General features: G+C 48.6%; 7 protein-coding genes across 7 annotated transcripts; 4 read left to right on the forward strand and 3 right to left on the reverse strand.

The window, feature by feature from the left end:
• Positions 1-5,824: 5,824 nt before the first annotated feature.
• BO97DRAFT_247435 (SSH4 family protein) lies at positions 5,825-7,100 on the reverse strand. The gene is made up of 2 exons (XM_025690833.1): positions 6,936-7,100; positions 5,825-6,824 (listed from the first exon to the last, which is right to left on the reverse strand). The coding sequence occupies exon 2, from the start codon at positions 6,755-6,757 to the stop codon at positions 5,840-5,842; it is 918 nt and encodes a 305-aa protein (XP_025546692.1). The 5' UTR covers positions 6,758-6,824; positions 6,936-7,100; the 3' UTR covers positions 5,825-5,839.
• A 784-nt stretch (positions 7,101-7,884) lies between these two features.
• BO97DRAFT_247421 (uncharacterized protein) lies at positions 7,885-10,538 on the forward strand. Its single transcript, XM_025690832.1, has one exon. The coding sequence runs from the start codon at positions 8,206-8,208 to the stop codon at positions 10,480-10,482; it is 2,277 nt and encodes a 758-aa protein (XP_025546693.1). The 5' UTR covers positions 7,885-8,205; the 3' UTR covers positions 10,483-10,538.
• A 536-nt stretch (positions 10,539-11,074) lies between these two features.
• On the forward strand, positions 11,075-12,417 carry BO97DRAFT_247482 (putative Ras family GTPase (Rab4b)). The gene is made up of 3 exons (XM_025690835.1): positions 11,075-11,207; positions 11,267-11,301; positions 11,386-12,417. Exons 1-3 carry the CDS (start codon positions 11,155-11,157, stop codon positions 12,243-12,245), a joined length of 948 nt encoding a protein of 315 aa, XP_025546694.1. The 5' UTR covers positions 11,075-11,154; the 3' UTR covers positions 12,246-12,417.
• A 325-nt stretch (positions 12,418-12,742) lies between these two features.
• On the reverse strand, positions 12,743-14,262 carry BO97DRAFT_378281 (NAD(P)-dependent alcohol dehydrogenase). The gene is made up of 3 exons (XM_025693101.1): positions 14,002-14,262; positions 13,790-13,912; positions 12,743-13,722 (listed from the first exon to the last, which is right to left on the reverse strand). Exons 1-3 carry the CDS (start codon positions 14,026-14,028, stop codon positions 12,796-12,798), a joined length of 1,077 nt encoding a protein of 358 aa, XP_025546695.1. The 5' UTR covers positions 14,029-14,262; the 3' UTR covers positions 12,743-12,795.
• Positions 14,263-15,277: 1,015 nt separating this feature from the next.
• Positions 15,278-17,864, forward strand: BO97DRAFT_378285 (FAD-binding oxidoreductase). The gene is made up of 4 exons (XM_025693102.1): positions 15,278-15,645; positions 15,723-16,997; positions 17,049-17,224; positions 17,282-17,864. Exons 1-4 carry the CDS (start codon positions 15,369-15,371, stop codon positions 17,372-17,374), a joined length of 1,821 nt encoding a protein of 606 aa, XP_025546696.1. The 5' UTR covers positions 15,278-15,368; the 3' UTR covers positions 17,375-17,864.
• A 1,338-nt stretch (positions 17,865-19,202) lies between these two features.
• Positions 19,203-20,117, forward strand: BO97DRAFT_438318 (uncharacterized protein; the record flags this gene model as incomplete). Its single annotated transcript, XM_025697907.1, has 1 exon — positions 19,203-20,117. The coding sequence occupies one exon, from the start codon at positions 19,203-19,205 to the stop codon at positions 20,115-20,117; it is 915 nt and encodes a 304-aa protein (XP_025546697.1).
• A 143-nt stretch (positions 20,118-20,260) lies between these two features.
• On the reverse strand, positions 20,261-23,514 carry BO97DRAFT_463609 (WD repeat protein; the record flags this gene model as incomplete). Its single annotated transcript, XM_025699462.1, has 3 exons — positions 20,261-22,328; positions 22,391-23,142; positions 23,198-23,514. 3 exons carry the CDS (start codon positions 23,512-23,514, stop codon positions 20,608-20,610), a joined length of 2,790 nt encoding a protein of 929 aa, XP_025546698.1. The 3' UTR covers positions 20,261-20,607.
• Positions 23,515-23,706: the final 192 nt, after the last annotated feature.

Consider the following 23,706-nt stretch of genomic DNA (forward strand, 5'->3'; position numbering starts at 1 on the left):
CACTGTAACGTAATCGGTAAGCGAGTGGCGCGTGTAAGCCAGCGGCGCGCTGCATTTCCCATATAAAATAGTAATTTCCAATCCCTTATATCTCGACCAATTCTGGATATTATTCTATATAATCTTATATACAGCTTTATATAGTTATAAATTAGTACTAATATCAAGGATTTCTAATTTAAAGCTTAATAAGACTTAATACACAAAAATACAGTGTATTTTTGTATTTTATTCTTTTTCTAGAATAACTTCTTTTTAAAAAGATATAGATATTTCTAAATAAGATTTATAAAGAATTAATATACTTATTTCTATAATATATTTATTTAAAATTGTTAAGTATTCTTGTTGTTGAATTATATAAGTTCAAAATATCTAGATTTAATACTAAATACAGCTCTGCGCCGCTGGCTTACACGTGCCACTCGCTTACCGATTACGTTACATATTACAGCTTATTAATATAACGGGCAAGCCAAGGCATCATCACGACGCCCAGAAAATTCAAGCCAAACGGTGATCCTAGTGGCGATCTCCCAATCCCGTCAGATAAGCCCACCGACCGCGTCCATGCCTCCCATAAACGCTTTCACAGATCTAAATTTGAGCGGGGAAATGAGTAACACTGTCATATGTTCGCAGTGATACAAAACCGTGGTATACCCTTGATGATCTTGTTACGTGAAAAAGCTGCGGCTGATTGTCTTTGAAAGACCATTCTGTCCAGGGGCCTAAAAGCAAAAAGTCGATTGCTATGGTTATGCTATGGCGATGGTTACAGAGAGTATGTTCGCATGGAACCTTGTTCCTCAGGAGGGGGAGGGGGAGCACCTGCCCATAAAATCGATCGCTGCTGCGTTCATGGATTTGTAGTCGAATTTCTGACAGATGGCTCGTGCATGCATCTGCTGGTAAGGTATTGAGACCCTCTTATCCTCCGGTATGATTACTTACGCTCATACCCTGTATTTCGGATTTCTCCAGTCTTTGTGGCGGCATAAGGAGACGAGAAAATCATCCTAACCTTGGCTGGAAACAGGTCTAGAATTGGTTAGGGACAATGAAATGTCGCCGCTAAACAACTTCTGCGATTAAAGAGACCTCTGTGGAAATTGGTCCAAGACAAAATGCTCTACCCGGAGTCTGCGGGCGTCCTACCTCTTGAGGCCCGCTTTTCGACACGCCGTTCTACAGCTTACATACTATCGTACTGGAAAATTTGACCTCGACAAGCTGTGTAATTTAACTAGAGCTTGATCTATAGAGCACGGCTGTACAGTACATATGCGAAAGAATTGGGGTGTTCAATCCACCCCGGGACCGCTTTCCTCGCTTTCGTCAAAGGCGCCTGCTCCTGCTTTGCTCCTAGTCACAATGAACGTGCGGCCCGAGCTCCACCTCCGGTTCAGGGATAGACTCGCATCATCATTATGGATCCCAGAGATTCTGTCTTAGCACACAACAGACCTGTGGGCTTCTTGATCGTGCAATAATATATCTGATATCTACCAGTAGGGGGGATTTTCTTCCTGACCACTCCCAGAATGGCAGTTGCATAGACGATACCACCTACACTAAATTCCTCTACTAGTGTGCTAGGTGAAGTGTAGTCCACCAGCCTTGCTAGTGGCTGCAGGTGAAAGTGGATTCTCCTGCAAGTCACCTTAAACGGTTATGTGCTTCAAGTCTCGATGGGGGCTGTTGCAGTCTTGCAGATACTGTAGTGTCACATACTCAACTTCAAGCTAACCTGAAAATCTACCACCGGTGACTAAATGACAAGATTGTGTACCATAGTTGAGCAGCCATTCACCGAATTGGGAGAGAATTTGCATTCACTTTCATGGTCTCCTCCAGCGTCTTGACGAACTCCAAGAACTGCCCGATCCGACCAGGCCTTTCATGGAAGTGGGTGTTTGAGCCAACAGCTTATGTAAAGCCACGAAGCCTCGTATAATACTGGGTATGGGCTTCGTATATAGCTCGGTAGCATATGCGGTTCGGATGATTACACGAACCTCCGGACGCTATAACCAGAATGTCCGTGCGGGTTAGACTGCCGATTTGTTGTGCTATGCGTAGTTACAGTGGTAGGAAATTAGTTAGTATGCATCCCCCTTCGGAAGGAGTTTGGCACTTTCCCTCAAGTCTAGCCTATGGTTATTCTGTCAGCTTCTTCCCATATATTCTAGGCGGTGTGTGGGCGCTTCAAGAAGGCGGTATCTCTAGAACCAACTATTGGGGGAGGGGGTGCAAATTAGTTTCATGCGACTGAATCTCTTTCCACCCTTAGTAACCTTGAATCCCACTCATGATTAACTAAAATCTGCTCACCTCAATGGATGATTGGCGCTCTACTTGAGGTCTCGCCCTGAATCTTCTGCGGCTTACTACCAAAATCTCAAGGTGAGAGCGCATGCTGATGTATGACCTGCGAACAGTGGCACGGTTGGGCTCGTAGGCGAGTGAAACAGACGCGTATGTTTTCCGGCTGCACGGACATTACTGTTATCATTAGACTCCGCCGCCCTCTCCACCTGTACCCGGAAATGACCGAGGGAAATTCCATACAAGCACGCCCGGAGCAATTGCTGCTTGTACGTACTATATCCTCCCTAGGGCAGGTCCCAAACAAACACAGTGAGACTGGTCGTTGAGTAAAACAATCGCTTTTGTGTTGCTGTACTACCACCGATCAAGTCCCATCACGCGTCTCTCTCCATTGCCCAATCGATATGGAAGTAGATTCTACAAATGAAAGAGTATTTGGAATGCCAGTACGTACTCCCGTCACTCTATAATGACTTCTTGGTTGGGGAAGGAGATTGTTAAATATCATACCATTATGCCTCGCTCAAAAACGCCGCCCTTCCCCTCTTCCCCCCTCAAAGTACTAGATAACTAGTGTGTTTGTCGTTAATACGAAGTTGTAGACACGCCATCTTGAATGCCCATTATCCAGTGGATACTCCTCTGCCTTTAAGAGTCTGTCTTTTAGAAGAGCCAACTTGGAGATTATATCCACCAGCCCACTGCGACCTGCCTCAGAGGTTTAGACTGATTTAGTGCCACTTTACAACTGGCACTATCTTCTCCCGCATACCAAGGTCGCGCTTATCAAGGTGCTATGGCAGACACCATTCCCTATCGATCAAGGGAGATGACATGCAGCCTATGCGGTCGATCAGTACGCCGAACGTGTTCAGAAGTCATCACCCACCTCGGCTCTCCGGGATTTATACTGTATATGGTTGAGGAGACGCGTGAATTTACATCACGCAACTCTGCCAAAGAATGAGAAAAGGTCGGAGCACCATACAGCGGACTGTACGCTGAAGTTCTGGGGCGGCGCTGCATAGCCATTCGCCGTTTGTTGTTTTCTGCTTTTGCGCCTATGACTCTCTCGGCCGTGGCGTCCTAATAAATGGCCGGGACTAGCTTTCTAGGCCTCAACCATGACGGGAGTAAATACGGCACCGTCTTACAGAACAATTCATTCGGAACTCCTACGGTCGGTCTTTAGGCTGACTCCGTCGGTAGTAATATTTTTGTGGTGGAAGCGGACTGTGCACATTTTAGCGCAGCCTAGTACTTACTGGTGGGAACCTCTTCCATGTAGATTGGGTCCGCACATACTATGGGGCAATTCTCCGCTGCAACCGACCCCGTCCGTTCCCACAGGATTTATGAGTACTCAAGCAGAGAGAAATGCACACTGCAGTGCAAGCCTTGTGATTCGCTCGTTCAGCGGCTGGTAGATCACTTCGAAGGCTCAGAGCTGCCACTCGCAAGTTACAGATTTGGCAGAGATGAGCGAGGGAAGATTGACTGGTCATTGTTGCTGGTCCAGGCTGAGCTTGAGTAGTGATGGTTGACAGCAGAGAAGAAGAAGACTGGGGGGAAGAAGAACTAACAGCCGAGGATTGCAGGCTTAAATAATTGAATCCCCCCCGGTGGCTAAATTTCGAATACCGACGACACACACCACCCCCAGAACTCGAAGGGGGCATACATGCATAACACTACATGAATCAGGTAGGCACATTTCTCTGCGCTGTGAGAGATGATGTGAAATGCCGACCCTGTAGGCTTTACATTGTACTCCGTACACTCTGTCCTATCCTCACTAGGACAAGATTAAAGTAGGCAGGCGGCGCTTTGTGGCACATCAGCGGAATATCATAGGCTGGAATCGAGGAGTTGGGCAAACTGCTTCCGCTGGAGTCTCTTGGTGTGGGAGGTTGGGACTGCGGGTCACCCTGAAGCTTGGCCAGGCCACTTGTTTTCCCACACGAAGAGGCGCTCCAGGCTTTAAGTTCAACTAAGGTTAGCAGCACCAGCTACTGCACTAATCGTCAATACTCGCTTCTTTCGTTGTCGGAGACTGAATCCACTCCCAAGTACCCGCAATTTTGTTCTTGTCCCTCCTGCGTCCTCGTCAAGTCGTTTTTCATGCAATCCACTTGGTCAAAGCTGTAAAAATTCAATCAGTGCTGTTAGCTTGATATGAGTCTGATCAGAATTACCGGACGGTGTCCGGAGTCAAACGTGTATTAGACTATACTGAAGCTTCCAGATACAATTTCGGTAGTCCGCAGGGATCATATGAAAACCTATTTAGAATTCTAGTAATGCTCCTTCAAGTGGCTGTGCCCGGTGGGGTTGTTTAAGAGTTCAAATGTCCAGTTCTCTGCCTGTATTGACCAGCAAGCTTGGTAGCCCATTTCAATACTAACTGTAGCGTATGTCACAACAATAATCAACCTGGTTCGAGCTATAACACGAGTAAGCTGAGTCGTCCAGGCGTTACTAAAGTTGTTGAGCTGCATCGGCTAATTGCATCCGCGGGCTCAACAAATCTCTCTGCGAGTTGACAGCTACAGCCCATGATCACTTACGCTTGATGTATCAGGTGTATGGTTTGTTCTTTTCTTCTCTCTTTCTTTTTTTTTTTTTGCCCTTGGTGTTAGACGTACCGTAGATCCGGCTTCTTCGGGTCTCAACTGTAAATCTCCGCCACGTCTACTATATTCTCAGAGTGAGGCTGACGATACTGGTACCTTGCTGATCCTCATCACCACCATTAGACAAGCAGCGCCGTAAAAATCATCCGGTGTACTCATCTAATCCTGGGATGCTCCCTGTCTGCTACTATTCATAAAGGTATGCGGGAGATGGCCGGTTTCCCAATTTTCCATGATCTCTACCAGTACGATAGGACTTGAACATAGTGCGACGTCAATTCTTTGTATACTGTGCCGGAGAACAGGTCTGGCTTTGATTCCCTCCTTTCCCCTCCTTCCCTCCCCCCTGTCTTCGTTTACGTCCGTTGACGGCATAAGCGGAACTGCAGGCTGAATTCCCCCCGTACACCCATGTATGTGCATTAGCAGGGGAATACCGGCAAGTCTTGCAGGTATCTTTCTAGAAGGCTTCGGTCACCATCATTGCGCCGATACCAGAAACCTATTCTGTTCATTTTCCCGCTCTCCGCCATCGGACTATTCTGCCGGCGTAGCCTTTTAGGAGATTCCCTCCTGATATTGGTTCGGCAAGAGTCCAATGATGTACGACTGATACTTGTCTAGTTGCCTACTCGTGCGCATGTTTAGCAATGCGCGGAAATGCAAGACTATATGCTTGCTCTGCAGACGATTTTCTCGGCCTCAGGCTGGTACTTGAACGTCATTCGATCCCTATCCAGCGAGAACAGGAGTTTGCTATCTACCTTGTAGATATAATGTCCCAACGCTTTACTAACCCTCGGCAAGGTTCAATTCGGCCGAATGTGAGTAATACAAATAGATGAATTGCGATACGCATGGGCATGATGGGTACGTCAAATATTTTCTTGCGGGGTCCAAAGCCAATGTGCTGGATTGAATTGCACATCAAATTCAACCATTCCAAAAAGCCCTATAGCCCCGTAGAGATCGAAGTCGCCTTCTAATCCTTCGGTTCCCCCAGATTCCGCATCTCTTTCCTCGGCAAGATCCCAAGTCCCCACCTGTTGTCCATCACGAGTGAAGAAAACGGTCACATCAACCCTACTTCTTTCACACGACTGACGAAACGCCATTCCTAGGCCCACCGTTTCTCCTTCGCGGAATTCACTTGTGAAACTTTTACCACCCCAGGAATCATTGACAAAACGACACCCGTCGTCAGAAAAGACACCGAGACTCCCTCGTTCCCAGCCGGGCGACCTCCATGATGGATACGGCTTAGCCACATAACCAATGGAAAAGCCGCTAGTTTCAATCGACCTACTGTTGAACCTTCCACCAAGGCCTAATAACTTGACTTCGAAGTATATTAGTTTGGCCTTGTTGGTGTGGCGAGGAGAGTCCACCAAAGAGAAATAAAGAGGTAGATTGGTCGTTAGTAGGCAATCGCGGCTTCCGAAACGTGTAAAGCCCGTCCAGTGACCCCGTTGAGCAATATGTAAGTTGCCGTGGAATTCTGGAGGTTGGACCGGACTCAAGTCGTTTCGCTCCACAATTCTGTAGACAGCGGCAGATGGCTCTTCTGGGGGCTGTAATGGAAATGTATCACAGAACTCGTGCGCACGCAAGGCATCATCGGAGGACGCATTGCCTGTAGACGAGTAAAGGAAGCCTGCTGCCGGCGGCGGAGGCAAGCTCTCTTCTTCAAGAGTACATTCTTGCCAATGTTGATAGGAAGGAGGAGCCTCTAAGGGCCTATTTGCTGATGAAGCGATAGCGTATGCATAGTCGGGTGGAGAATCCGGGGGCATGTTTCGAGCTCGTGATATCGTCTGGGTACTGGAGGCGGCCCTCGAGTTCCGAGCCGAGGCTACTGAACTTCGACTCTCGTCAACTAATATCTTACCCATCTCTCCACAAGAAAATAAGGCAAAGGAAGAACGGATCACACAGAATGATTGAAGAAGTGATCAGTGTCCAGCACACTACCTAGTGATAATCACTTGTCTTGCCGAGTAGACAGAAATTGACCCCGCAAGTACTGTAGGTGATCAGGAAGGCTTCGTCCACCGTGGATCTCGACGGGGCTTTATTAGGTCAAAGCGGCCCCACCACAGAGGTCAGGTGAGGGGTCGTAAGCACTGGTACTCGTAATCTTGGTCTCTGATAAGATGGTAGATATTCCGTTCATCAATATGAAGACAACAAACAGCCTTCCCATAAGGTTGATTACTTTACATTCTTTTCATCGCTGCATGTGTTCCTTGCAGAGGTTGGCAATTGGTTCTACCTACAATTATTTATTATGGCCCTTTATGCACCTACAACAATCGGTTGCATCTCCGGTGCCTTGCACCAATCTAAAAATACTACTATCTTGAACTTGCATGCATCAATGCCCAACGAGCCAGCAGGTTATTCTTCCTGTATCCCGGCACCTAGGACATCCGAACCCCACCGCTAGATACCATGCCACGCGGGCAGATTCCCATGGTATTTGCCTAAGTAATGAGGGGAGCTGGACGGAGCGAAAGAAGCAGAAGAGGCAGAAGAGCTCGGTCATCGACAGAGCGTTGATTCGAACCTTGACCGGCGTGGCACTGGACCCTTGCAGTTGACCCACCCTTCCTTCTTGCTGATGTTCGTGGCATCTGGGCTTCGCGTGCGATTGTCTGCTGGCCTGCAGCTGGTAAGGCGGCTAAAACCGCTGCTGCAGTCCCTACTTGTTCAGCCCCCGGTCTCCCCGTTACCTCGTGCTTATTGCCTTCTTCACCACTCGTTTTAACTCCCCGGGCGCCTCCGCCATCAGTACGAGAAATCTTATCCGGTCCCTCTACGATATACAGCAATTCCCTATATCTATGACTGACACAGTCCGCGCTGTTGCTCTGCCAGTAAACATTGTGCAATAGTCAGCCTGAACGAAGATCGTGTCACAAAGATGGAACAAGGCCAGAGTGGCGTATCGAGCAGGAGGCCACGCAGGTTATCCATCACCCAGCAAATTCAGCGGGCACTCCATATCGACAAGCGAGCACATGTGAGTATTGTGGCCTCTTGCATCTCGCGCACGACCGTCATAGTGAAAAAGCACGGTTCAACTTTTTGAAGGAGATGTGCCTGATGTCCTTCAAAGCAAACCCAGAATAAACGAAGCCAGAGCTCGAAGGCTATTACTACAACGACGAGATTTGAGTCGAAACAAACAAACCCCCAGCGATCACATTCGAGCTCGTCGGTCAGGAGTGGGCATTCCTATATGAGTATTAAAGAGGAAAGAAACGATTTGATTCGGTCAACTGAAGAGGCCGGGGCTAAGAGACTATCAGCACCGCTGCTCAATGGGCGCCCATACCAAAAGACACACGCTTTTCGTCCGGAAAATGCTCCAGAAACACATGACAAGAACACGGCTAGTAGACATAACGACGCTCCCAGGGAGAAAGAGAGACGGGCCACGAAGCGTCTGGAAGCGGACAGGGCAGAACTCGAAAAACGGCTTCTCAGGCTCGAACAAGCTGAGGGGAGTAGAAGCTCCCGGCTCCTGAAAAGGGAGACCCGTCGTCTCTCAAAAAAGCAGCCGTTAGACAGGTCGAGCAGGGCATCGAGCGCAAGTGCGGAAGATGGCTCTCGATCTTCTACTAGACTTTCCTCTATGTTCTCCATATCAAGGCGCTCATCATCGCGATCTCGACCGAGCTCGGTGCACGAAGCCGACCGAGGACCGCAGGGGCAGCCAGCTGACCCAGGGTCAAGGTCGAATCTCAACTCGAACCCAGCGTCAGGGATACCTCAGGTTGCATTGAAAATACCAGAGAGATTTAGCACCGCTATATCTGAAGACCTTACTGCATCAAATGCACTACTTTCATATCACAAGGAGAAGCCTCTGCAGAAGCCCACTCAAGTAGCTGCAGCATCTGACACGAATGAGGCCAGCAGATCACCGCAGCTCCAAGATGGGTGTGCGTTTCATGGTATAAGCCATGGGCCAATGACATATAGAACAAAAGGCTATACCTCCACACCAGAATCCTTGGGGCACAAAGCCCAAGAAGCCTTGGATGGAGCTGGGGACTTGGACCGTACCTCGTTTTCAGCGACCCTGAATATCGAGGCAAGGCGCTCTGAGGTCGTTCAAGCCACCAAGCGCTACTCGTCCATCATGCCCTTTCTCAGATCCGCATTGAAAGATAGCAAAGACAGCCTAAACCCGAGCCTGGACCGGAGGAACAACCAGCCATGTGAAATGGAATGTCTTTCCGCAAAGCCCCACCCTCATGTCCCAATGGCTTCAACGCAAGAGCCCTGGAGAGCCATCCCTGGAGGGCCTCCAAATAACAGACATGTTCAGAGACAATATAGAAAGTATAAGTCATCACCTCTGGCGGTGGCCTCGGTGAGCGACGTTGCGAGCGAGTCAATTTCAATCAAGCCTACCTTGTCTGAATCTTCCACTCGAGCCTTCCTTCAGAAAGTGAAACAAAGAAGCACGGAAGATCCTGCACTTTCCAGGCCAAGCATATTGCGACCGCCATCCAGTGTTTACAATGGCTCTAGCGCATCAAACGAAAAGGTGGACCTCCACAGACCTGTACATAAGGAGCGTGTCGGCGATCGCTTAACATGGCCAAGCAAACGTTTTCAGCACACTTCAAGCGATCATTCTCAGGATGGGAAGAATGATTTGCCGATGACGATTTTGATTGATTCCGGGAAATCGCGTAATGAGGTAACGAACCTTCACTCTCAGGCTTCATTTGGCCACAGCGCTAGCGCTGGCCAGCGTCAACTCAAATCCGCACCGAGCCTAAATATATACTTCGAAAACGAAACAAGTGTCACAAGATGCAAGCGGGCCAGCGAGGCGCTGATTCCTAAAGCCTCTCAGGCATACCCTGCCGAGAAGCCACTGCCACTGGGTTGCTCGTTGCCGTCATTGGACGATTCCTCACATGAGGTTTTGACAGATGATTACAATACGGCGGACGAGGGCTTATCGATTGCATCACACTCAAGGGATGATAATGAGATCGCGACAATGCATTCGAAAAGTCTTGGATTTGAGAATTTGATGCTTGAGTTGGGTGCTAGTCTCCCACCAGCGCGGGAGCAAACTCCAGCCACGATATCTGATTCCCTGCCAGGGCAGGTTAAGCACACCGGCGATCCACTCATACATTTACCAGGTCAGCATGTTCCCAAGGTGTTTGTTATTTGCTGCATTTGTGGGCACTGGCATGATTGGCCTTCACAGATATACTCGAGGTTCCCTCGTGGCAAGGTCGATTCCACTACAATAGATGACGAAAGCCTGATAAAGAAAAGAGCAGAAGTGACCAACGAAGAGAAAAGTGATTCCGTTGTGCTTAGAAGTGAGCTATCGAAGCACCCTACTAGCCTCCTATGTCCTCCTGGGGCATCCGACAGGATTCCAGCTCATTCATGCCATAGCTGCTGGTGCGGACACAAGATGAATCGATCATGCTGTCAAGAATGGAGTACGATGGTCCATATGCGCGAAAGACGCCATTGAATATAGGTTGACAATATTGGTCACGCCCTTTCTGTTCTGCATGATTGCACCACAGTAGCGTTAGACCAGTTGCGGTCAGTGGGTGGCATGCTGTTATAGATTTTCTCAAGCTTTCATATAACATTCAAAGGTAGTCTGGTTATGTTCTTAATGAGGAAGTAGAGCGACTTCTCGGTCCCAGGACCTCCAAAATCCCATTATGCACTAATATGGTAATAGGCGAACCAACCGTGGACCTAATGTGTGGGATTGTCTTATTGCGGCAATCGCAGCTGTACTTAGTAGTTGCTCTAGTGCGGAACCCGTGGGCCGCACGCAGGGGGGTACACTTGACAGTACAGTACTCCGTACTTTATCATCCTCAGTACCTAATTATTTTGACTTGTCTCGTAACCTTTCTTCCGCCCATCACTACGATCATCCAAGCCACGCTTTGGATGGCTCTTGTTTGGCGCCATGGTGCGTCAAAGGAGCTTCTCGAACACTTCCTCAGCCACTTCTTTCCAGGCTGAGAGAACCCAGGTATGTAATCTCCTTATGACGTCCCTCAAATGACACATGGCCTCTTCCAGTCCCAGCCCAAATCGATGCATTTGTTGCACCAGAAGCTGCTCATATCTCCACTGGAACTGACCGGTCGCTCGTCTTCTATATGTCTAGGAATTGGAGAGCATGTATGATTATCTGGCCAAGGTGATTCTTCTTGGGCCAAGCGGGGCTGGAAAGTAAGACCAGATGGATCTTGGTGCCTATTCAAGCGCTCACTTATCCACGGCAATCACAGGTCCTGTGTGCTACACCGCTTCGTGAAGAATGAATGTAGGGTTTCAAATCTGACTTAGCCTATGTATAAATTCATCCCAAATTGATAGCATGGCTCGCTAACAGCCCGTGTGCGTGTAGGGAGAGTGCTGTCGTCGCAAACAATTGGGGTGGAATTCTCCTCACGGATAGTCAAATTAGGCACCGGGTCCCGACGAACAAGGATCAAATTCCAACTCTGGGACACTGCTGGGACAGAGAGGTTCCGATCTGTCTCTAGGTCCTATTACCGAGGGGCTGCAGGAGCAATCCTCATTTACGATGTATCCTCACAGGCTTCATTCACGTCCCTTCCGACATTCCTCATGGACGCTCGGGCTCTTGCTTCCCCCAACCTCACTGTCCTGCTCGCAGGGAATAAGGCAGATCTCACTTCGGATGCAATGCAACATAACGATAGCTTTGACGATATTTTCCGGCCGCCTCCTACGCCGTCTAGCACGTCCAGCAAGCATTCTTCCTTCCCTATGGACCCCGCCGGCGGGTCTGTTCGCTCCACGGTGAATTATGAAGCAGGAACAAGGATGACAGCGACGAATACACTCCATGGCCGTGAAGTCAGCACCGAAAGTATGTCACGCTGGGCCGCCAAATCCGGCATTCCAGTAGCCGTCGAGATTTCGGCTCTAACTGGCGATGGTGTGGAAGAATTGTTCAACCGGCTGGCCCGGATAATCCTCACGAAGATTGAGCTAGGAGAAATAGATCCTGATGATCCACAAAGCGGGATCCAATATGGAGATGGTGGTCTTTATGGTCCCAGTGCAAGTGATGGATCTAGTATTCGGAGTCGAACGACTCTTGATGACGGCTCCGTCCAACTGCGTCGTCGATATAACAGAGCTGGAGCCGAGAATAGCCGAAGACGTGGCTTAGGAGAGTGGGAAGATGTGTTCCGTTTAAGCGACGTTCACCGAAGGAAAGGTGGTAGATGTTGTTGACTCGATATGACTTCCGTATACGCCGCTGCTGCTGTCCAACCCGGAGATGAATACAGTATTACCCGAGGCTGATGTTCTTAAATGATTGACTGGATCGAAGGCAGATCACACGGCTCAGCCACCGCACATCCTTCGGAGATCTATCAAATCTTACAGCTGACTGGCTTGTATCTCTCTTCACCTTTCAAATGAAAACTCTGTTGCGAGAAATGTTCCTATACTTATTCGATCTGCAAGATACCCCAATAAAGTTTCTTGACAATCCCTCATAGATTGCTTGACGTTATAGTCGAGTGTGCTTGCAATTCATTGGCTTTAGATCTTGCTTTATCTATGAGCCTTACATGGATTGCTGGATTGATCGTCTATTCAGCAAGCACATCTTCGTGACCACTATCCTTTTCTCTTTACCTCAATCATATGATGACTTCGTAGCTCAAAGCGGGTTTATATTTCTGGGACCAGCCAGAGAAAATCTTCTGGTCAAATTAGGAGACCAGCACGTTGAAAATATTGACGTTCCCAATTCATCTAGCTAGGTATGTAAGACTCATGAGTCTATGCCGGAGATAAGTGTCTTGATACCCTTTCCAGCTTTGACCTCTTCGAATGCTTTTTCGGCATCTTCAAATTTGACAGTGCCAGTAATCAGATCCTTGACGTTCACTTTGCCTGAAGCAACGAGAGAAACTGCAAGCTTATAATCGCCACTGCCGTAACGAAAACTGCCTTTCACATTCAATTCCTTGGTGCATGCAGCCATGATGGGAAAAGTGATCTCACTCCTTCCCATACCGCCTTGTACATACGTACCGCCAGCGCGGACAACATGTATTCCAGTGTGCACGGATGGCTCTGCCCCAGACGCATCGATTGCCACATCCGCGCCCGTGCCCAGGTCATTCTGCTCGATGATTCGTTTTGCGTTATCCAATGGACTAGCTTTGAACGGCTCATATGTTGCAGTTGCTGCATAGCTTCTGGCAAAGTCGAGTCTTGGCTTTTGGATATCCACGGCAATAACTTTAGACGCACCATACGCCTTCGCTACAGCGCAGCATAGAAGTCCCACTGGTCCAGCTCCGAAAACAACCACTGATTGGCCGGGTTGGACACTGGCCTGCTTGACAATATGCACCGCAACACTGAGGGGCTCCATGAGTGCAGCCTCCTGCAGGGTCACAGTGTCTGGAACCTTGTAGCAAAAGTCCTCGGGCAAAACATAGTATTTGGCGAGAGTTCCGTCGTAAGGAGGAGTTGCAGCAAAAGCCATCTCCTCACACAGGTTATATTTCCCGGACTTGCACGGTTCACACCGACGGCAAGGCACGCCGGGTTCAAGCGCAACTCGATCGCCCACTTTCAACCCGGTGACCTCTGAACCGATCTGGCTGATCACTCCTGACGACTCATGCCCCAACACCATAGGCTCCTTGACAACGAACTGACCAATGGAACCATGTTCCCAGTAGTGTACCTAGGCAGTTCTCATGCGTTAGTTGGAAGCTCAACTCGTCATTCCCAGTGCTGTCGACAAACCGTACATCGCTCCCGCATATGCCTGTGAACTTGACATTCACAAGAACATCATGGGGCCCTTTCAATTCTGGCACAGGCCGATCTTCGAACTTGACTCGATGAATACCTTCCAGGACAAATGAGATGTTCTAAGAATATTGGATTTCTTGTATCAGCACTTGCCAGCTTTCGGCCTGTCATGCAGGTGTATGATCAGGACCCAACATTCTTAGCTTACCTGGGCAGCAGCACTCAGGGCAGACATAGCTGGCAAATATTCAGTCAATGATTTGGCACTGGGTCAAACAGAGCGAGAACACTGGCTATTCGAATGATGCGATGGAAGAAAGCAAGAATTGGCAGGGGTACACGCTGAAAGAGAGTCCAAACTATGTTGATAAGGGAGGGAGAGGAAAGCTGAGGGACAAGCCGTGGTCATGGGGACAGCGAAAGGACGAACACAGAAGCGACTTAAATACATAGTGGCTGCCTTTCAACCGAGTAAGGATGGCTGTGGTAGCTAGCTACCTTAGTACGTACTACATAAGTGGGGGGCGGGAGAATGGTTGTTAGCAAATGATGATTTAATTCTGATTATTGACCCCCTTTGCTTCGACTAAACAACACGGGTCTAACCAAGCAGAAACTGAGTGGATTACCGGTATCCTCTATTAAAGTAATTATTACTTCAATTAAATTCATACCAGTACCTGGGTCCAGTAACGCAGGTAGGTACTTGTATTAGAAACCTCAGGTGAGCTCTAGGTGAGGCGGCAGTATGATGGCGGGATGGCGGGGTATGGTGAGTCGGGAAGAAACCCGGTTGAATACCTATTGGTGGACTGGGCAATTAACCGGCGCCGCAATTCCAGCCCTCTGCTTCAAGTCACTTCATTCTTCTGCTACCTACCTGGGTATCTAGGGCGAGGACCATGTCTAGACTCAGCATCCGAGTCTGTGATGCCCACTCGGGAGTCAGTTGTCCGGGACAGTACCTATTTAGCCGGGAATTCATTCATTACATACATATATATGGAGTAGTGATAACTTGATGATACCAGTGGATGGCTCATCCTACTTACATAAACTACTACATCACAGACAATATCTGATAATTTCTGCGAACTTGGCCATCGGATTAACCTGCCCATGTCAAGAAAGGTAGTCTTGGTTAGAAATATAGTTCACATGTACAGAATGTATCACTGTTGCTGTGCTCCGTAGTCTTCCGTACGATTGGAGTAGTTATGACCCAGCCTGTTGCTGGCATGTGAAGTGTTACTTGCATGGTAGAATACCTAGAATAGAGATAAGCATAGATACCGAGAAAACATATATAATGATAAGAATTAAAATTTAAAGTCAGCTGAGATGTTAGTCTCTGAATAATAACTACTGTAAAAAGAAAATATAGATGGTAGCATGCTGTGGGTTCCTAGCTTAGTCATACCTGTTGTAGCTCATTTGGTTAACTAACGGAACAAGGTCAATTTCCTACATACCCAAAGAGTCTAGGTACTTGGACACGGGTTTCAACAATAGGATGTCGAGACCTTGAAAACAAGAATTGCTCTCACTCTTCTGACACAGGACTCGACACTCGCTATGATGAGGTCTTACGTCTTTCGTGCCTCAAGGGGCACCATATGCACCCTACAACCAAGGGCGGGCGCTCGCTGCACCAAACTTGCATCGATTGAGCTCCAGCGCCGGGCATTCAGCAAAGCCACTCGATATACCGCTGAAGAAAAGTCTCAATCTTTCAAACATCAATTGTATGAAAGCACACAGCAGCGTCTAAAGCGGGAGCGCGCTGAGCAAGAGCGTTACTCACAGTATCAGACTCAGTCCCAGGGCGGTCGCTATGCAGCTGTAATGTTTGGTATGCGGTTAATTGTTCTCGTGACAATTCCTTCGAGCTCTGTTTTATGATAAATGTGTCTGATGCCGCATATCTAGCGTTGACCTTCTTTTCGAGTGGAGCGTATTTCTTAGGCTCCTTGAAACCTGCGAGCCTCCCTACGTCATCGACGACGCCTTTATTTGAAGCAGAGCCACCGAAACACAACATCTCCCCCTCAAATCTCCAGGCTGCATGGGCAGACTTTGTTGATATCTTAGGAAAGGAGAACGTCTCTACGGAACATGGCGATTTGGAGGTGCATTCCGGGTCTGACTGGTCTTCGTATGCTCGGAAGGATGATGAAAAGCCGTTCCTTGTCCTCTATCCTTCGACTACGGCTGAGGTATCCCAGATCATGATAGTGTGTCATCGGCGTCTAATTCCTGTCACGCCGTACTGTGGCGGGACGAGCCTGGAAGGGCATTTTACACCCACAAGAGGCGGCGTGTGCATTGATTTTCGTCGCATGAACAGTATTCTAGATCTCCACAAACGGGACTTGGACGTTGTGGTTCAGCCTGCCATCGGTTGGGAAGAACTAAATGAGAAGTTGTCCGAGGATGGCTTGTTTTTCCCACCGGACCCCGGCCCTGGTGCTATGATCGGCGGCATGGTCGGTACAGGCTGTTCGGGAACGAATGCTTATAGGTATGGGACCATGCGCGAGTGGGTACTTTCCTTGACCGTCGTCCTTGCCGATGGAACAATAATCAAAACGAGGCAACGTCCGCGGAAGTCAAGCGCTGGGTATGATCTTACTCGGCTCTTCATTGGCAGCGAAGGCACCCTTGGGCTTGTGACGGAAGCAACGCTCAAATTGACGGTTAAGCCTAAAAGTCAAAATGTCGCCGTGGCAAGCTTTCCTACAATACAAGATGCAGCGGAATGTGTCACTCGTGTAGTAGAAGAAGGCATTCCCGTGGCCGGACTGGAAATCTTGGATGACGTCCAGATGAAATGCATTAATTCCAGTCAGACGACCAGCCGACAGTGGAAGGAGTCGCCTACGCTCTTCTTTAAATTCGCAGGAACACCCCTGGGCGTCAAAGAACAGATAGGTCTCGTGCAAAAGATTGTCTTATCCACAGCAGGAAAATCCTTTGAGTTTGCTCGCGGTGATGCGGAAATGCAGGAGCTATGGAGCGCCCGCAAGCAGGCTTTGTGGAGTGTCATGGCTATGCGTAGAAGCCCAGAAGACCATGTTTGGACGACGGATGTGGCAGTGCCTATGAGCAAACTGCCCGAAATCATTGAGGCTACGAAACAGGATATGACTGACAGTGGCCTCCTGGCTGGTATATGTGGCCACGTTGGAGATGGCAATTTTCATGGTAAGTTGATTCTCTCGGATGCTACTGGAAGCTCCTAAATGACACTTACAGCGATCATCCTTTTCAATGATGATGAGAAAAGAACGGCGGAGGCTGTGGTTCACCGCATGGTGAAACGAGCTGTGCAGCTGGAAGGTACAGTGACAGGAGAACATGGCGTGGGTCTCGTCAAGCGGGATTATCTCGAGCATGAACTAGGAGAATCCACCGTGGACGCAATGCGTCGGGTACGTGGCTCTTATCCAACAAGTATATGCCGACATACAATTGACTTAGATTTGCAGCTGAAATTTGCCTTCGACCCTCTTTGCCTGCTTAACTCCGATAAGGTGGTTCGAGTGGAGCCGCCGACAGGCGGAGAGATCAAGAACTGGTGACGAGAAGGATGCTTTTCTACCTGGTGAAGAAATTGATCCTGAAACTAGGTATCGTCATATGTGACTTGAAGGATCGGAGGGTTGTCTTGAGTCAAAGGCATTTGCCTCAGCATCCTTAGCCCCCATGTCCCCACCGCGACCTGAGGAAGATGAAGTCTTGACATGTAGGTACACTCATGATCCTTCCTATCGACCTTCTATGACCTTCAGGTGGGCACTGGTCTATTCATCTTGCACCGCCATATTGCTCCATTCTTTCCTGTCATAGGGTCGCCAATGAAGTCGCGGCGTATGCTTGGTCATGTAATGGCTTCTCCTGCAGCATATACTTTCTTGACATTGAGCTGGCATGGGCCATATTATGACTCATGTGTCTGTACTCTTTTATTATCGAGCTAGTGTTCCTGAATCCGGTGCCAGGGAGCCCAGTCTTTTGTTGTCGAGTGGTCTACTCAGTCAAGAGATCCGCATCTGATGTTACGCTCCGTTGGGCAGGCTTGCTAAATTGTAGAGGAAAACCTGCACCTGTAGTCTAAGACTCGGGCCCGAACCACTGCTGGGGTCACTCTGAAAGCAACTAGGCATGTGGTTGACTATCAAACTGTGGATCCAATCAGCCCATTCTAGGTCAAGGAAGGTCCCCAACAACATGCCCTGAACGAGAGGCTGTTTGTAAGGTGCTATGGGAACATTGTGTCCCTTCAGCCGCTTTCAATGTAATGTTGTTTCTAGCCTGATTCAAGCAACACTTGCGTGATTTGAAAGAATCTTCAAGAATTGCCCTGCTTTATGCGAGATCAAAATGGTAGGCGGTATTGTTAGGTATTGGTATGTTACCTAGTACTTAGGACTAATGCATACTACGAGTAACTACGAAAGAGAGCTAGTCAGTAGTTTGTACCTCCGCATCCGTCCCTCCGCCGCTCTTTCACCGCCGTCTTCCGGGCTTCCCCATTTTCCTCCTCTCTCCCCCTCTCCCTCTCCCTCTCTGTATCTTTCTTCAGCCCTTGGCCTCTTTATCACCTCCAATCTTCTCCGCCGTGCCCTCCAACGGCCCTTCTCCATTATTTTTCACCGGAAGGTTATGTTTGCCATTTGATGACCGGCAACTATTCAGATTGTCGTCACGCTACGTTTTTGCTATCTAAACCCAACGGCTCCTATCTACTTTCGTGATCGTCGTTGACACCTTCAACTGGTTGAGGGGGACATCTGTCTTTCCTTCGATATTTTGCGCTTCTGCTCTCTTATCCGTTCACTAGATCCAATCTTACCACGTTAACTCATATCCACCGTTGGCTCTTTCTGTCGTGAGACAGTGTCTCGGACGTCGGCTTGCCGGTCTTTGCCTTCTGAAAACATATATCCAATCGACAATGTCTCTGATCAGAATTTATTGAACCCTTTCCCCGTTGTGTCCGTGGTTCGGAGATATTGAGAAGGACATTAGGACGTGGTGACATGAGAGGGAACCGCCGCGCGTCCCGTTTACGTGGAAGTCTTTCAAAGTTATTCGTACAATATTATACGCTTTCGATTAAACGGCGGTGGGCCGAGTCTGCGAACAACGTCCCGTCGTTGGCTGCAGGAACCGGAGGTGAGGTGGGCACCGCATCGCAATGATAGCAAAGCAATTCGTGCAACTTTCAGCATCTCCTGCCACCATTGATTGCGTGAATTTTTCAAACTTGAAAGCACGTGTACGCGTTTGAAACAAGTCAATAAAAATTTGAAGGGAACTTGACTTTGCCTGGATGGCTTGTTTCCGGTTTGAGCACGACTTCTGATAAGATCGGTATTCGTACTTGGTTGCGCGATGAAAGCAGAGATGCCTGGAATGCCGCTCCTTAAGAAGGTGTCTCATGATAGCTTTCCCACAGCATCTGATATAACCCGAGCGAATATGGAACATGAGGGTTTGGGGATCCATACTCGCGGAAGTCCCAAAAGAAATATTTCCGCGTCCCGCAGACAGCCTATGCATGTCTCTTCTCAAACGGCAATGTCTGGCGTTGCAAGCGCCAGTGACCCAAGATCAATACCTCATGATCCTGTGCGCCTCGTTTCTCGTGTCCATACATCGCCACTCAACCAGTCTTCCCAATCGTCTATACCTGGAAGCAGTGACTCTCTTGGCGAAGAATTTACGGACGGCGATCTCCTCACGCAGCCTGGGCTTGAATGCTCTCATTCGTCAGTGCATAGCTCTTCCAAGCAAGGTGTGCGATTATCGTTACATATCCATGACGGTTCATTTACGAGGTCACCCGCAGTTTCCCAGACTAACATCTCCGGCCGTACGTCATTCGGTTACTCGCGAGAAAATGGTAGCACGTTAGATACAACGTCACCAGTGTCGAGATCATCATTAGACTTCGTCTTTCGTTCTAAAACCCGGAGCAGTATGGATCCCATCGCTCGAGCAGCTACAGTACAAGCAGCACGTCAAGCCTTTGAAGAGAAGGAGGCAGCTAAGACATGGAGGTTCGAGGCCCAGCAATTGAAGGCTGAGAGGAAGCAGAATCGGCAGAAAGAAAGACATTGGCGAAATGGGCTCGACGAAGACGATGTGGAAAGTACAAATAAGGAGAAGCCCGCGCCTGAGGTGTTGCAGCCTTCAGAGTCACCATCATCACAACCAGGTGGCTGGAAATCACAGTCAAAAAATACTTGGGTGCTTTTTCTGACATGGTTGCGCACCAGAGTTTTTAAGCTGCGGAGGAAAATCCGGAGGATAGCCTGATAGGAGACTCTGCTTGCTCTGTTCATCCGTCTTCGCTAACTGTGTCTTCGCTAACTGTCGTTTTGGGTATGATTGTCAAGAGTTTTTGTGTGAGCTCGGCACCTAAACACAAATGTTCTGCTCCTGCAAGGCCTAATTGGTCCTTGGGAACAATTTTATATCCCTGGTACGACGAAATTGATCCTACTAGGAACTGAAACATGGATAAAGGCCTAACCTGAATCTACATAAGAACTGAAAGTATATACATATAGCATTTGTCTATTTGTTTGTTTCTTGTCAGTGATTCAATACACTGTTTGGAAATTCTTCTGAGTTGTCGTCTCGTGCGCAATTTGCTCAGAGATACTCAATTTGAAACCCTCCCTGGACAGGTAGAATAATGAGCCATATATAGTTATGCGGTGATAGCACATATAGACTTGATATGATACGATCTGTGGCGGGAAAATAAATCTTTCACTAAGTGTATACATTCTTAGGTACATTCTCATGCAGAGAGTGCCTGTACCACATCACGGAAGAGGAGGTTGGCTGAAGGCAAGACAAATGGTGGGATGTCGCCAAAAACACTAGCCAGCTGTGTCTGCGAAGAAATTCCCAGACTGTTAGGCGCTGTAGCTGACTGCTGCATATTGCCGAGACCGCCATGGCCTTGCTGTCCAAATAGACCTGCTAGTCCCGAAGTCTCAAGCTGAATATGAGGTGAGTTTGTATGTGTTGCTTGAATTGCTGAACCCAAACAGCTGAACCTCTGCACCTTGGCTGTAGCATCGACAACGACATAATCAGCGGAGTGTCTATCAGAAAGTAGAGCAACAGGCGAGCTGTCAAGCATATTTTCAGAAAGTAGATTTAGAGTTTCGATGTCATAGACTTGTATGTGAGGTTGGGCTCTTCGGCGTTTCTTTGACGCAGTGTTCTTGTGCTGATGAACTTGTGTGGCAATGGCAAATGTTTTAGTTTCCACACTGACCGCAAGCAGGCGTGATGGATATGGCTGAGTATTTTCAGCAGCATCAGATAAGCCAAGGTTTCTCACGAAATCATTCACAATATCCCAAATGAACACAGACCGTGCTGAAGTAATAAGGAGCTGAGGACCTAGAAATGCCGCCCCACAAAAATCTCCTGCGTGTAACCCAACCCTACTATAGCGGATGCAACAGCTCTGGGCATCGATTAATAGTGTAAGCCCGGGATTTAGAGACGATGTCGATTTCAAGCAAATAGCGAGCACCGATCCATCCTGCGAATAATCCATGTAGGCTGCACCCACTCTTGTAGACTGATCCACATCGATGTAGCTCTTTAAATCAATGGCACTTCGACATTTCCAAGTTTCCAACAGCTGTTCGGTATCTGCGGCCTTCAGGCCACTACGTTGTCTGACGCTTGGGCACCAAAAGCGCAGCACTCCATCAGCACCGATGGTTGCAAATTCGTGGGCAAGAGTTCGGACTGCAAGGTTCAGAACACGCGCAGCACCCTTGCTGGAAAAATGGGGAGCATCGATTCTAGTCACCAATTCCCACATTGTGGATAGACTATTCCATCTCCAGAATTTGAGATATGTTTCTTGATTGTCGGTGAAAATGCGACCATCATGAGCTTCACCGGGATGAAGGGCCTGCACATCTCTTGCGTAAGGGCTCCAACTATCGATAGTTGCCATCCACTTTCCGTCTCGAGTGATACGCAAGTGACTCACGTCTGGCGCAACGATGTATGAGCCATCTGGGCTGGTTCTCAAAGTCGTTGTATTAGTACGCGCGAGAGCTTGTCGTGAGATATGGCTATTCGTGCGTATGTCGTAGGTCTGAAGTGTACAAGCGTTCGCCAGAGTATAACCCTCCTGAGTAACTTGACAAGAGGCTGGAACAGTCAAGAGGAGTTGATCAGGGTGCTTCGGATGTAGCGCAGCAGCTATAGCGCCAGCTAACACAAGCTTCTTGGTCGAGACCTGACTATGGGGTTTGGTCGGAATTGAGCACAGTTGTAGGCCCGTTATAGTAGTTAATGGTTGTAAGTCTCGAGCTGACAGCACAACGGTAGAATTATCTGCTAATTTGACAGCGTAAAGGCTCCCACTCATGGAAAGAGCAATGTTGCAAATTGGTGACGAGAGATGGGGTAGGAATTGCTTTCGGCTTGTGTCCAATTGCCACAGAACCATTACTGATTCATTACCACCAGAAATGACATAGTTCCCTACAAGAGGTGTGTTAGTCCTCTCATGCCTGAGCGCTGATTATCTGAATATTCTGACTTACCATCCTTTGACCAACGCACCACATTGACACAGCTCCTATGCCAGTGCAGCCGTCTGGGTGTAAGACCTTTGCCGCTGCCAATCTCGTTCTGTAAAGAATTCAAGATGTCATTGTAGATCATGATCGAACCGCCGGATTCCCCCAGCACAAGGTCAAGGTTCCCCAAGGCTGCCCGTTCTTTGACCCCCGAGGTGCCTGCTCGTTGCGAGGCTGCGCGATGTCGAATATCGGCCGATGTGATACTGGTCGGCAAAGTCAACTCGCTCCAGGTATACTGGACGGTTTTCGAGTCTTGACTGGGTACAAGAGACCCGAGAAGAACATTCTGGCCTCCGAAGGCAACCAAGATTCTACCCTGATATGCAACTCTGAGATGGGTGAGCTGGGCATTGGTGGTGAGCAGGGAAGTAGGGCGAGGGTCTTCATCGTTTGAGCGCCGAAGGGCAATCTCCTTCTTCGAATCTTCGCAGTCGTGGATGAAAAATAGAGCGTCGCTTTCAGAAATGTCTGAGCAAACGTCGACGCAGATCGTTGGCCGGCACGCAGCCTGGTACGGAAGTTGTTGACCGGAAAACCATTCCCATTTGCTCACAGAGCCAGTCGAGCTGAACACGTAAAGATGATCCGAGTTTGATGGAGAGAGCTTGTAGCCAATGACATTGTCGCAGGGCTTCAACTTCAGGGTGCGAAAAAGACGCGAAGTTGTGACAGAATAGATCTGGACCGATGTTTCGAGACCTAGGAAAAGGTACCTATAGCGAACCTGGTGAGAAAACAGTTCCGAAAAGCAAGCGAATTATGACTCACTCATCATCTGAAGTGAATAGAGGACTTGCATGACCGAATTTTCCAGCAACGACATCAGACAGGAACCAATTAGTAAATGAGGTATTCGTCTGTTCGCCTTCGCAAGCCTCAGGAATATCCTCCGCAGGAGTACCGGCGCACAATGCTGTCCTCGGTGACTCCGCCATATTGGACCTCAAGGTCGCGCTCGCTTCATCGTCAATTGTAGATGTACGGCGGCGTTTGATACGGACACCATCGCTTGAAGTCATCTGCCCTCGGGCCACCTCGCTTGCGCGCGACCTTTTGGGAAGTCGTCCATGTTCCGAATCCGACATCGCTACTCTAGGCAACGAGGATGAGAAAACCGAAAGAAGCCGTCTGATTTGACTTTTGCTGTGAATGAGGGACTCCTTGAGTGAGACAGACTGGCATAATTGACGTTGCGCAGCCGGTAAGAGTGGGAAGACAGGCGGGCTTCAATGATGGCCACCTGCTTTGCCTTTTTTTTTTTTGTCTTCTGCCCAACC

This window comes from Aspergillus homomorphus, assembly GCF_003184865.1.
Source record: "Aspergillus homomorphus CBS 101889 unplaced genomic scaffold BO97scaffold_63, whole genome shotgun sequence".
In the NCBI taxonomy this organism is placed as follows: Eukaryota; Fungi; Ascomycota; class Eurotiomycetes; order Eurotiales; family Aspergillaceae; genus Aspergillus; species Aspergillus homomorphus.

Excerpts from the sequence above, each read along its gene's own strand:
- BO97DRAFT_247435 (XM_025690833.1), bottom strand. The coding sequence starts at position 6,757 with ATGCCCCCGGATTCTCCACCCGACTATGCATACGCTATCGCTTCATCA.
- BO97DRAFT_247421 (XM_025690832.1), top strand. The coding sequence starts at position 8,206 with ATGAGTATTAAAGAGGAAAGAAACGATTTGATTCGGTCAACTGAAGAG.
- BO97DRAFT_247482 (XM_025690835.1), top strand. The coding sequence starts at position 11,155 with ATGTATGATTATCTGGCCAAGGTGATTCTTCTTGGGCCAAGCGGGGCT. Across the intron at positions 11,208-11,266 it reads GGGCCAAGCGGGGCTGGAAA|GTCCTGTGTGCTACACCGCT; the intron begins GTAAGACCAGAT and ends CGGCAATCACAG. Across the intron at positions 11,302-11,385 it reads CCGCTTCGTGAAGAATGAAT|GGAGAGTGCTGTCGTCGCAA; the intron begins GTAGGGTTTCAA and ends GTGTGCGTGTAG.
- BO97DRAFT_378281 (XM_025693101.1), bottom strand. The coding sequence starts at position 14,028 with ATGTCTGCCCTGAGTGCTGCTGCCCAG. Across the intron at positions 13,913-14,001 it reads CCCTGAGTGCTGCTGCCCAG|AACATCTCATTTGTCCTGGA; the intron begins GTAAGCTAAGAA and ends CAATATTCTTAG. Across the intron at positions 13,723-13,789 it reads CAGGCATATGCGGGAGCGAT|GTACACTACTGGGAACATGG; the intron begins GTACGGTTTGTC and ends AGAACTGCCTAG.
- BO97DRAFT_378285 (XM_025693102.1), top strand. The coding sequence starts at position 15,369 with ATGATGAGGTCTTACGTCTTTCGTGCCTCAAGGGGCACCATATGCACC. Across the intron at positions 15,646-15,722 it reads CTATGCAGCTGTAATGTTTG|CGTTGACCTTCTTTTCGAGT; the intron begins GTATGCGGTTAA and ends CCGCATATCTAG. Across the intron at positions 16,998-17,048 it reads TGGAGATGGCAATTTTCATG|CGATCATCCTTTTCAATGAT; the intron begins GTAAGTTGATTC and ends TGACACTTACAG.